Genomic DNA, 13935 nt, shown 5'->3' with positions numbered 1-13935 from the left:
TGCTTTAATCAGTGAGCATTTTCTGATTTGAGGAGATGAAATCTGCTCTTGCATGGTCACAAAACTAAGTTTGAAAATGTTCAAAGTTAACTAAAAACCTCTGTATAAACATGTTTATACTATTTTGGATTTGCCAATATATAACAGAATTTAAAGTTCAAATCTTACTCTGACGCAATGTAAAACATTAGGTCTGACTGTCCTAAGCTGCTGATCTCTGAGCTCTCAGCTTCCACTATATGACTCAGTTTGTCATAGATGTTCACAGTTTCAGAGAACGAAGAGGTGAAGCAGCCAACTGAGACATGTTTTAATGTCGTACAGAGCTGCTGCTGCTTCAGTCTGAGCCACTTATTCATCTGTCAAACTCAGTGAAAGTTGTTCTGAGTTAAGAGCTTTTCCCAAAACACACAAATGTGAATAACCCAGAGAGTTAGACATTAGACACCCAGTGAATTCCTGTGTGGTGGTGGACAGTACAGACCTATTTACACATTCTGATGATTTCAGCTTAAACGAGATAACGAAATGGATGAATGATATTCATTAATTCAACTTGTGCAATGTTTAGAGCATTCATTTTCTTACATGAAGCAAATAATGAAGTGATTCATGATGTTCCACTTCATCGATAGCGACAAGGCCAATGCTGCCCAGAATTTCAGCTGTAGGGTTCCTTTCATTAATCATTAAGACTTTTAGTCCCAACACATTGTTGGTGGGATGTCAAAGAGCTGTGCTGATGTTTGTGGCTAGATACTGATTAGAAAATAGGCCTTCCTCACTGCAGACATTTTGACATGTCATAATAGGAAAAGTACAAGTGTAAATATTAAACCGAATGATGACTGGATTCCTGGAATTGATGGTTATGCTGGTTCACTGTATTACTCATAGTTTAACAATGGAACCATCAGTTATGTTGGCAGTAATGCCTGTTCTTCTACTATAACCAAATGTGATCATTAGCACGTTGTGTTGTGGCTTAAGTTGGGTTCAGGTTCAGCAAACAGTTTTTAAAAAAGTGTTTTTATTCTTTAATGACTGTTATTTTGTTTGTTAAGTTATTTTTATGTGTGTCTTTTATTTGTGAAGCACCTTGTATTTATTATTATTATGATTGTTATAAAAGTTAATATAGCGATTTATGTTTTACTTTTTTATTTACCGTTAGATTTTCTGTATCAGGACAAATATTCTGACCACAACTGAGCATTTGAAGAAAAATAAAATGCTTAATTTTTTTTAATTAGGCTATTGATGTATCACAGTGATGGCACATTCCATGTCGTGTTGCACTATCACACCAGTGATGATTAGGACACCTGTGTAGAGCCCACCCCAAGCTTACCATTGTCTCTGTCTTCGACAGGGCTTCCTGAAGAGTGAGCGCGTTTCCCGGATGGTTCAGAGCGGAGGCTGCTCGGCCAACGACTTCCGCGAAGTCTTCAAGAAGAACATTGAGCGACGCATTCGTAGCCTCCCAGAGATCGACGGCTTGAGCAAAGAGACAGTGCTGAGCTCCTGGATTGCTAAGTATGATGCCATTTACAGGGGGGAGGAGGACATGCGGCGTCAGACACAGAGGGCACACCTTAGTGCCGTGTCGGAGCTCATCCTAAGTAAGGAGCAACTCTACGAAATGTTCCAGCAGATCCTTGGCATCCGAAAGTTCGAGCACCAGCTGCTCTATAATGCCTGCCAGGTGAGCCGCGAGAGGTCTACAACAAACACGTGCATTGCACACACAAACACTGTGTATTTGTTAGTGAATACTTGTGCGACAAAAGCGAAATGCTGTTTTCTTCAGCTGTAGTTCCTTCAACGTCCACTAGATGCTGCTGAATTCATTGAACTGTATGAAAAAACACCCAACTTCTTTCACTGCGTTAAGTCTTTTTATGTTTAAAATGTTCTTTCAGTTGTTGATATTGCTTCCTGGTAGCATCACCGTGACAACCATAAAAAAACTTCTTTCATTAAGGTGGTGATCAGAGTAGATGTGTTAGGTGAGACACACTGCAGTACTTTTCTCCCTAGTAATCACAATCATGTTGATGTATTTCTGGAAGGAAAAACCTTTTTTTTAGCCTAATGGACTTTTTTGTCACTTAGATTCAAGCATTAGTGAAAACACTCAACAGGAGACAGTTCTGCAGCAACAAACAAGCCCATTTAAAAAGTGGCCTGGAACCTTAAATTGAACCCCTAAACCACAAATGTCATCAAAGGTTCTATTTGATGTTGATGTTGACTTGACTGATTTCATTCTCAGTTGGGAATGTAGTCACCGGTGAATTGAACATTAATCAATGAATACATCAGAAATCTAAGAACAAAGCTTGTAAAATAGTTAATGAAACTATTTAGGCCACACAAGTAAAAGTTATTGAATTGGATTATCAATATGTAGCAAATGTTGAGCAACTAGCAAACCTTTTACCTTTTTAACATTTATATGACTATTTTTTTGAATTTTATTTTGCAAAGCTATCACAACACAAACAAGGGCACTGTCCTGAGCATTTATTCCATTATCTCTGTCACTGAGGAATCTTCTGTCAGGAGTAGGGGTGGGCGATAAAACGATAAAGATAATTATTGCGATATAACTTTCCTCGATATAAATTTAAGATATATCGATACAACGTCGATAGAACTCAGTCCGTCCATGTTTTGACAGACAACACAAACAGCCAATGATAATGAGAATAGCACTGCACCGAACCAATCACGTGGCTGGAATAGAGTTACAGCCATGTCAGGTTTGGTTGACGCACACTGCACAGAGTGTAGGAGCATCAGCACATGTGTTAATGTTTGGGCTCCTGCAGAGAGGAGGACGACTCTGCATCGATCCAGAGACAGAACATAATTGATTCTTGTTTTCTGTTAGGTTCATTGTTTTGGTGGTTTTCAACTGCTGAATAATTATAACCACATCTGCTTCAGGATCAGGACAGACACTCATTAAAGGTCCGCTCGTCCTGTGTCAGAGTCTCTGTCGGAGTCTGTTTCCTCCTCACTCCCCCACTGACCTGCGCTCACTTTGCACTTTAACAATAAACACCATCACTGATCACAAGTTATTAGCACATGTACAGGAATGACATTTTACTTTGTGTTTGTTTAATTCAATCTAGAGTTTATGAGACACACGTTTAAAACTGCTACACAACATGAGACATAATGTGATGCACAGTCAGGACATCAGTGTTAAAGTGACCGGAATGATCCGGAGTCATGATCCGTCATCATCAATTAATAACTAAATACATGTGATTATCAGTTTGTGTGTGAAGAGGAGCAGAAAAGAGCAGACACACACTCACACACACTCCTGCAGACAGAAGAGAAGTTTCCTTCCGCAGATTATGACTCAACGCTGTGTTTTAACTTCATTGTTGCAGAAGAAGCGACGCCCCGTTTATCCAGGAACATAAATGTGAATTCAGCAGGTTTTACAGGTTTAAGATCAGTTCTACGTGTGATTGATTTGAAAGTGTCACAGGAGCAGGGTCATTTGTTGACCTGCGCAGAGTAATGTGCCTCAGTGCAGTGGTACTGATTTGATATCACGATTTATATCAATATCGACTGATATGAAAATAATTATCGTGATTTTTTTCTATATCGCCCCGCCCTAGCCAGCAGCATATACAGCTGCAGAAATAGCAGCATCATGTTGTTGCTGACTTCTGTCCTGACTGATGTTTCACTGTCACTATAATGTGTCAGCTGTTAATCATGAACTGCACTGCCTCAGGACACTTTGTCACTCAGATTTACTTTTACTAGTTTAGGATGTTACACTGAAGCACCTGATGACCTTTGGTCTCTCATATCAAACTGTACACTGAGAATTTGGGTGCTACATTTTATTCCTGTCCAAATTTAAATATAGCTATATGTCATAAAATAGACAATAATGCCTTTTCCAATCAAGACATAATTGTATGAAAATTAATGAAATGAATCAATACGCCTCATGATTATATTATTGTTATATACAATAATGCCTTCAAAAGCAACAGCATCACAACTACCTCTACCAAAATGATCACACAGTTGACTGGGGGATATATTTAAGGAGGACTAATTCATTTGAGCAGCATTAATTCTCCCTTTTTCCTGTCATTTTAAATTTAAGAACATCCTTTGAGGGCCATACTAAACAGTAAAGACATATAGCTGAGATTACGGCTACTCTTTTGTTGATACATCTGATCTCAGATGGCAGTGATGATGATGATTGCACTTGTCCTCATAGCTCATGTAGATTAGCTTGGGTTGGGTACCAAACTTGGTACTCAGTAAGAGAGAAAGTTAAATCATCTGGGTGTGAGAGCAAGTAGAAATAATGGAGAGCCTACGTAAGTGGCTTATTCATTTATACTTGTGCGCGTGTGTACACCGATCTGCGTAGCAAGCAACGCTACATTTCTTGGAAGGTGTGAGGCTCAAGTGTGTTTACACTTGTCCAAAGTTGACTGTGTCTGACACCGAACCTAATGAGACACCTGGTCTAACACAAAATGTATCTAATATTTGAAAAGTGTACCATATTTGATAGTCTGAAAGCCAAGTCCCAAGCAGCAGCCGCAGCTAACGTTAGCAGCATTCCTGCACCCAGCGCCAAATAACCCTCCTTCGACGATGACAATTTGTGTGAGTCGTTGACCACATCGCAGACACAGGCTGTATACAGCTTGGGGGCCTGATGTTCCCCACCTCTGCCACCGCACCATTGTCCACTGAAAGTTCCCAGCAGTCAACTTAAACTAAGCTGTATTTGGCCCTAAACCTGCTATAGTGGACCCATATACTCTGATTAACACTGGAATTAAAATGACACTGTTTTTTGCTACTTTCATGCTTTTCCCCCCCTTTTCGATTCAGGAAATCAAACTTGAGGCCTATGGCCTTTTGACAAGCTCACCCTCTCAACCAATCCTTATTTCACCTGACATTTCTTGCATTTCTACAACTATGATTAAAAATCTATTTAACTTAGAACATGACTAAATTTCGAGAGTTTCTCTCAGGGCAAACCGCCTCATTAGCTCCAGACACTGCAGAGCATTGTGAAGGTCTCAACCCTCTGCCGCTCAGTAATTTGACGGTCACTGGATCCACACAGTGAAGTGAGCACCTTTCAGTCTGCAGCAACACGTTTTACATGTAGGAGAGGGAGGATGAAGACTGGAGCACAATGAAGGAAGTGGAGTTAGACAGGAAGTGGCTTCAAGGGATTGAACAAGCCCTGAACATGACTTTTCAGGACTGCAGTGAGACAGTGGGGTTTGTACAGAGAAACCTGGTGATAACAGCAGTAGTCCAGTAGATGGATGCAGCTTGATTATAGCCAGGGAGCTTCTCCACACATGGGTTTGCCATAAAAAAAAAGAAGCATAAAACAGAGTTACACTCCCTCTGCTGCCTGTTTGCTCTGTAGAGGAAAACAAGCAATGGGTGAGGCAAATCTCCTTGAAACACACACACACACACACACAGAGAGAGAAACTCACAAATGACCAAACTCACAAAAGGGACGAGGTTTCAGCAGAAACCTGCCCAAACTTGTAAACAACACTCCCAAACAGGACAATACGCCCCACACTGTACTAGGACAGATCTGCAAGATATACAACCTGATTAGACAGGTACATCACCTGGACAATGTTACAGTCAAAGATGACACTGAAAACAAAAAAAACAACCCATCACCTTTAAGAGACTGACTGACTATTTAAAAGATGTAATCAAACCAGCCCCCCATGACAGAGAATACCAGGCAATTACTAGAAGGGAATGCCTACAATTGGGCATATACCACACAACTGATCCTAGAAGATCATTACATGGAAGGCAAACAAGACACCCTATCTGAGTTGGAGACAATCCTGACCACATACTGGCGTACAGCATTTGAGGACCAGATGGTCCAGGAGGAAGTTTCAAAGTAGAATGACGCAGGAAACTATTGACCAAACTGAGGCGCTCATAGTCTCCATAACCCAACAAGACCAACAAATACAACAGCCAGAAACTATAGAAAAGACCAAACCAACACGAGAAACGGTCACACATATAGGTCACTCAGAACATCAACAAGAAGAAGAGAAAGGCAGTCACAAGAAGAAGACGCCTTCTCAATGGAAGTCTTCCCACCTCTGACCAAGGTGGACAGGGGAACCTCACCCATACTAGACCACACCAGGTTTCCACAGATATCCCCAATGACACACAGTCCGAAGACAAAGCGAGGACCAAGGATCTCCAACCCCTGTGTAGTAGAACCCGGTGCTCAGGCACTCGAATTGGAGCCATTATTCACACGGGCCTCCACAACACCCTTGAGAGCGCCGATCGACAAACCACTGCGCCATGACCCAATAGTTCAGATCCACCAACCTATCAAGGGAGACCGCACTCCTCTTGAGGATCACCTCTCCATGGATGAGTATAACTTCTACCTACATGAGGAAGATTCTTCATCTGAAGAAGATGAACAACCACATCAGGAAACCTCCCCTGAAGAACCCGAAGAGGAAGAACAAGGAAACACAGATATTGGGGAACTAATAGAAAACACACAATATAGTGACACAACAGAGACAATCTCCATTCATTGGCCTCAGAGCATTCTAGTGTATTCCAGAAAATGGTGGAATGGAAAGCTCCAGATCCAGGAAAAATACCTGATCATCAGAGACTCGAACCTTTCCAGAATCCCTGGTTTCAAAATCCCAGACCTCCAGATAGAGAGCTATCCAGGAGCAAATTACAGACACATTGAGTCTATTCTGAAAAAGTGTACACACACATCAGTGAAGAAGGTGGCCCTTTCAGTCAGACTCATCAACAGGGAACAAAAACCAAAGGAGACAATGGCCAAAATCACATTCCCATCTGCGGAGATCTGGGTCCCCGTCATTACTTACTCCAGAAGTCTACCCATAACAGGACAACCTGAACATGCTTAATTCACACGTTAAAACAAACATGTCATTCATACCCCCCGTTACCAGCCAGTGACTTTACTACGAAGAAAGACAAACTACATTGGACAACAAAAACAGCTATGGCTATGTTACAACACTGGTCCAAAAAGTTAAATTTGGAAGCCCATTAAGACTGATTCTTAGGGAAGGGCTCCCAAAATTTGACTTAATAACCAATCTTATTGTTCAACATACAGATGTCCAAAAAAAAATTGGCCTTGGAATACAAATTTAAATAATAATGTCATTGTGGACCCCTTGAATGCTGTTGAACTGAACAAATGCACTAAAAACAGTAATACTACAGTAATAACTATTTCCAAATTCTACCTTTAAAAATGTGGTTATTCTGGCTAAAGGGTTCAAGCCAACACAGCCTGAATTACAAGTATTAAATAAGGGCCTTACTTTTATACCCACAGTCAAATTCACAAAGGCCAAAAGGCACAAATGATGGTGGATATTCAGGACTATCACAGGAGACTAAAACTCGCAACCTATTTCGAAAGAAAAATAAATAAGGAACCCCTACCATTCACACCTAATTCCAATTGGACACCCAAATTAAGTGCATTACCACCATCAATATGGTCTCTAATTAGGGCAGACACATACGCCACCAAAAACTTTAACTGGAGGGTCAAAGATAAATCCAATTTATCCACTGAAGAAGCCCAAGTATTAAAACATTTGAAACATATAACCACATTATTATAAAACCAGCAGATAAGGGTAGTGCAGTTGTGATCCTTGATAGAGATCAATATATATGGGAGGCTAAAAGACAATTAGACAATTCAAATCACTATAGAAGACTTCAAAATCCTATTTTTCACAATACTATACCTATGGTCACAGAAATCAGATGTGTACAGAGGGATTTTTATAAACCACAAACAAAAAACGTATGTCCTAGGGAACACAAATTATTGCCCAAGGCTATTTTATTTACTACCAAAAATTCATAAGGATCCTTCACAGTGGAGCAAACCCTTTGAGATACCTCCAGGCCGCCCCATCGTATCAGACTGTAATAGTGAGACATACCAAACTGCAGAGTTTATCGAACACCACTTACATCCAATTTCGACAAAACACCCTAGCTACATCAGGAATACATAAGATTTAAAATCAAGGACATTCAAATACCTACCAACTCCTTACTCTTCACTATAGATGTTGATAGTCTTTATACAAATATTGAAACCAAATCCGTCATCGAAGCAGTTAAGAAATGGCTACGTAAATTTCCAAATTCCAAAAGACCAGACAGTCACCTGATTAAGTTATTGGAAATCAACTTAGTTAGAAATGATTTTGAATTCGATGGTGAGTATTATCTGCAGACTAGTGGTACAGCCATGGGTAAAAAGTTTGCAACCTCTTATGCCAACAGTCATGGCACACTGGGAGGAATCAGCTAAATCTCCACTTAAACCACTTCTCTATTACAGATTTCTAGATGATATCTGGGGAATTTGGACCTATTCCAGGGCGGAATTTGACCAATTTATTGGGTTATTAAATCACCACCATCCATCAATCAAAGTGAAGCACGTAATAGATGACAATTCGGTTAATTTTTTAGACGTCACAACATTTAAAGGGACAAAATTCACAACGGAAGGACAATTGCATTTTAAAGTCTTTTTCAAAGACACTGGGTAAGGATCCGGACAAAACGTTTTTTCGAAAAGGTTTGTGAGGACATTTCCGAAAATGATCTCAGTTTCCAAAAATGTCCTCACTCTGTAGGGTCTATGCTTAAAATGGTCCTCACAAAGATATACGTACAGGAACCCACACACACACACGACAGGTTTTTTCCACTGAGCACTGCTGCTGTTTCAACACTACGAAAAGCTGAATTTTCGCCCCTGCAAACTCGCCTAATACCTGGTAGTTAGTGCCCGTTTACAGGAGGCAAATTCAGCACTCGCCCGTGACACAAACTGGCAGAAACATACCCCTGGTAGCGCAGTGGGGGGGCTGGGGATGGGGGAGTGCTGCCGGGGAGTCGCGGAGCCAAGGTGTGATCTAATTAGCATATGAATCCCAGTGAAATCGCTTGTGATTGGCTGGTAGATCTGTTGCTATTGGTCACCCTGGGTCATTATAATACACCGGTAGGTAAACCCCTCCCACACAATATTAATAATAATTAATAGTTATTATTACTAATAATGTATTTATTAGTAAGCCTTTACCAAAAGCACTGCAGTTCCTGAAGACTACATTTATTCATGTGATGCTTGATGTTATATGTTGAACATATTGTAGAGGGAAAAAAACATTAAGAAGGTATATGTTGAGTCAAAGCTTTATTTACATACAGCACAAATAATGTAAAAACACAACTGGCCTAGCCAGTGAAAAACGAATCAGGTGAAGCTTGAAATGTCTCTTTGCCGCCGGTCTGGGTTCTTGGTGGCACTCAGTCCGAATCTGCTCCAGTGTGTAGACGTCTGTGGTGTGTAGCTGTGAGATTCAGTGTAGCTTCTAGTCTAGTTTGAAGTGTGGCACACAGGTCGGTGAGCTCCTGGCTGTGGAAGGATGGTTCCTTCATACTGGCTCATAGTACGTCTTACAGGCAGCGGGTCGTGGCGCCGGCCATTTGCCTCAGAGGTATAAAGACGATGGACAGTTTCTTATAAAATACAACAGGTCACGTTTATGAAAAAAATGAACGAGAACAAACTCTTAAATTTAAGCAGTTTGTACATATTTAAACATAAACTAGTTCTGCTCAAGCACTCGATTCTCTCCTTCTTTTAAGAACTTTCTCGCTAATCCCACAGTTAACACGCTATTCAGATCTAAGAGTTACTTAGCAGTTCGCAAATTTGGGGATTGTGCGCCTGTCTTTTCCGCTTCGACTCGTCCACACTGGGCCCGGGGCTTTGCTTTCCAACGCACTCATCCTCTCCTCCAGGGAAACAGTGTCGTGTTGACTTCAGCAGGTTTTTTTACACCGAAAACTGAGTCATTCATCGAACTACGCAAAACACGAGCCGGTAGTTTCTTGTCTGCGGGAGACAGACACTTCATTCACGAGGCTGTGATTGGACGAGCCCTCTAACGTGATGACGTTAACGACTGACGTGGCATCTTCAGGAATGGACGTATTCACGAGACCATTTTTATCGCAATGTCAAGAATATGTTTAAGCTTTGGTTCAAGTGTTTTGCTTGCAAGAGATTCTCTGTGAATAATACAGTGCGTGAAATTTACGTGCAGCGCCATTTGTAAGACACTCGCTTTCAGTCCTGCCTTTTTCCCCAGCATCGCTCCAGCCCTGTCCCTACACACACCAATACAGTTTTCCGAAGATAGTCCCTCTTCTTTTAGTTTTGTAAAAATGTCCTCACCTGTGCACGTCCACTCCGGAGCACGGCGCAAAACAGCATTACGTTTTCCGTCAAAACTGTATCTGATGAAAACAAGCAGCTGGGCAGAGTTTAATATATCTGTGGATTCATCTAACTGTAAAGCATATTTCCCTTTCTTAACTCTATGTCCTGGGCCATGTCGGTGATGCGCCGGGCAATAGTCCCGTTAGACAGCGGCACTGATTCCAGCTCACGGGCTAATTTATCACCATGCATGACCAGATTTATAGCTACAGCAGCAGGTTTATTTAATGTTTCGCCGATTATGTGTGGCTTTTTTGCCTGTGCAATTAAATATGCCACCTCATATGATGCCCTTTGAGCTGCAGCTGGGATTGTCTGTTTAGTAAGGAGTTTCTTTTGGCCTTGTACCTCTCGCTCATTCCGCTAATCCGTGTCGTAATAACCTCATGGGTAAACAAAGAAAAAGGAATAAACTGCTGGAAATGTTTTTATTGCATGGTTTTATTCTAATTTCAAGTCATATTTATGTATATATTTATACAATAATGGGTTAAATATTCCATTTAAAATTATTTTTATATTGTATTTGTTTTTTGGACGGCATCTCGCGACCCCCCCGGGGGAACCCCTGCTCTACACGTCTGTACATATTCTGATCTTTTTCAGCTCAGTGGTAGTTGAAGAAACATTCCTGCTGATCAAAGCTCCGAAGTGGAAGAAGTTGATGTGTCCACTGAATGAAAGCAGACTTTTCTAATTCTCTGCTTGACTTCTAATGTCTGGCCCTTCTACCATGTTGTCGTCCTCCTGCAGCCACTTGTAGAGCCAGGGATAAAAAACAGTGGCTCTTCCTCTTGTGCACCTTAACCTTCTCTTCATTATCAGGGTCTTACAGTTTTAAAAAATGTGTTCCCAGCAGAATGAACAGGTATCTGTGATCTTTTTTTTCAGCAGCTGAATCTCCTGAATGAGGACCCCCACACAATCACTTCCATCAGCCCCAGACTTTAAAATAATCTCTTGTTTTGTTTGGTCACAGTAGCAGTGTTACCATAAGTCAGTACCAACAGTCAAATGAATTTAAAGCTGATTTTTCTGAAATGTTGCATAAATAAAGTAAAGAAATTCTCCCAAATAGCCTTGAAAGTAAGCCAATATTCACATGCATAATATATTTATAGAGATTAACAAAAATCTGTTTCCATCTCTGTCAGGGACTAAGCAGTGAGTAAAGAGGAGGTTTCCTTTAAAAAAAAAAACTGGCTTTTTATTTGCCAAAAAAAGCAAAACCAAGAATTATACACCTAAGCCTGTAAATAAAAAAAGTTCAATAACATATAACTCCAATCAAGATAACAACTAAACAATCAAGATGTTCACTGAACAAACAGACCTGACAATTGAGGAACATGTATACTGGTTTAGTCAAACCAAATAAAGGATTAGTAGAAGACAAAATGGCAGCCAACTTAATAGAAAGCAATACTGTTCAAACTAAATTCCCCCCATGATATGCAAACATGGTTCAGCACATGGATTAATATACCAGATTAATACAAATAAAGATTGCAAAAGAAAAAAAAAATACATAATGTTAATTATTTAAGGGTGATTGACTGCGAATGAAATCAACCTGTGTGGCAAATGAGGAGATAAGAACATGATTGAAAACAAACGTGGGCAGCAAACTACTGAGTGAGAATGTACTAGACCACTTTTGAAAAGGCAAAAACCACGTGAAGCAAAAGTAAATTACTTGTTTGTGCTACGTTTTCAAACCTATGATGTAATACTTAAAAATATGCATGAAAATACCTTGAGGGAACTACTGCTGGTGTTGCTGTTGATTATTGCACACATTTAATTAATACAACTCTGAAATAATAGACTGAGAAAACAACCACAGTGTGAATGAGCAATGCCATCATTCACTGGCAAACAAGCGTTCTGGTTAGGTGTAGTGTAGCATGCATGAGGCAGGACATAATGTAGAAATTCTGCTGCAGAGATCATGAGTTTCTGTTTACAGCACATCGACATCTCTGTCGGTTCTCATCACCAGAAGTTGTCCTGGATCATTGTTTTTACGTATATAGCTTCTCGTTTTCATCCTGAGATATTTGTGTGTTAGAAACTCCGGAGAATGTCCACAGCAACTGACTCAGACATCTGCATTCTCACATACAGCCCCTCTGGAAGGTTTCAAGAGATTATCCCAAGTCCAGTGCAGGTCTGAGAGAGAGAGACTTTAAAGTCTTGTCCAGAAGTCTTTCCAGTCTGAAGACCACACTGTAGAGAAAAGTCTGTCAGTAATTGTCAGTGATTCTCATTATTTCCTTCTCAGTGGCTCTGAACATAAGTTGCTTCAATGATTAGATTACCTCACAGCCCATTGAGACATCATTCTCACCTATACACCAACCAGAGCCAGGATGGATTCTATTCTTGTCCTCCTTCATTAGAGACGAAAATAGAAGGAGAGGAAATGCTGGAGGAGGAGTAGAGGCTGTAGGAATGAAAAGAAACAGCTAATTCCATTTTTATACTCTCACCTGTGTTTCCACGGTTTCAGTAAATCTTGTTACCTTGTACCGCCTGCACAACTTGTTCTCCGCATCTCAGATTTTCTAGTGTTTTACATCTTGTATGTTTACACCACTCAAGGCTGCAGTGCTCAGTGTTATTCAAATTAAAATGACATAAAAGGTGAAACTCATCTTTGGTAGCCACACAACTGACCCAAAATCACATCTCTACTAGAGGTGGGGGAAGTTAATCGATTCTTCGATGCAGTGCGATGCGGACACGGACGACTCTGCATTGATGCAGAGACAGAATATAATAGATTCATGTTTTCCGCTACATTCATTATTCATTATGTCCCGCCGCTGCATAATTATGACCACCGCTGCTTCAGGATCAGGACAGATTTAATTCAATTGTATTTGTATAGCGCCAAATCATATTATACATTCTCTCAAGGCATTTTACATAGTAAGGTCGAGTCCTTAAAAAGAGAAACCCAACAGTTCCCAAAATGAGCAACACTTTCACGACTGGGGAGAGAAAAAACTCCCTCATTAACTGGAAGAAACCTCTAACAGTGTGGGCAGCTTCGACCGGTTGGAGTGAACGGAGAAATATGGGGAGGAGAGGAGCGGTGTGTGGAAAAGAGAGAGAGACCATCGTTTACAACTTATTACCATGTTACAAATTAAATGTTTAGTTTTCATTAATCAAAATCAAAAGTTTACCATCATCCAAAACATGTACTTTTATCTGCTGTGTTTCTGCGTGTGGGACGTCATCTCAACAAGTTAGGTACTAACATTTTTGCCAACTTGTTTCCCAATTTTTTCAGATTTTCAGAGACGTTGAGTTTTTCCCAGATTATTTTAACTCCACATAATTGCTCTATATATTTGTACAAAGATTTCTGGATAAGAAATTCTTGCAGTGAACAAAACTGTTGCAATGCACTGTATGATTGGACTTCTGTGTATTACGTCACAAATTAGAAACTATCATACTAATTAATGCAAATAATGCACTGTGTTCATTATTCTAAACCTAAGTTT

At 40.4% G+C, this 13935-nt stretch overlaps 1 protein-coding gene across 15 annotated transcripts in view; it reads left to right on the top strand.

Annotated features, from left to right (window-relative positions):
* Positions 1 to 13935, top strand: part of cadps2 (Ca++-dependent secretion activator 2) — a 226713-nt gene that overhangs the window by 96561 nt on the left and 116217 nt on the right. For all 15 annotated transcript variants that reach the window (XM_034587879.1, XM_034587886.1, XM_034587884.1 and 12 more), the window contains exon 3: positions 1373 to 1705. In XM_034587879.1, coding sequence (XP_034443770.1) covers positions 1373 to 1705 — 333 coding nt within the window. The remainder of the gene's footprint in view (positions 1 to 1372; positions 1706 to 13935) is intronic.

Source organism: Hippoglossus hippoglossus, chromosome 6 (genome assembly GCF_009819705.1).
Source record: "Hippoglossus hippoglossus isolate fHipHip1 chromosome 6, fHipHip1.pri, whole genome shotgun sequence".
In the NCBI taxonomy this organism is placed as follows: Eukaryota; Metazoa; Chordata; class Actinopteri; order Pleuronectiformes; family Pleuronectidae; genus Hippoglossus; species Hippoglossus hippoglossus.
This window is presented reverse-complemented; position numbering and strand designations above follow the sequence as displayed.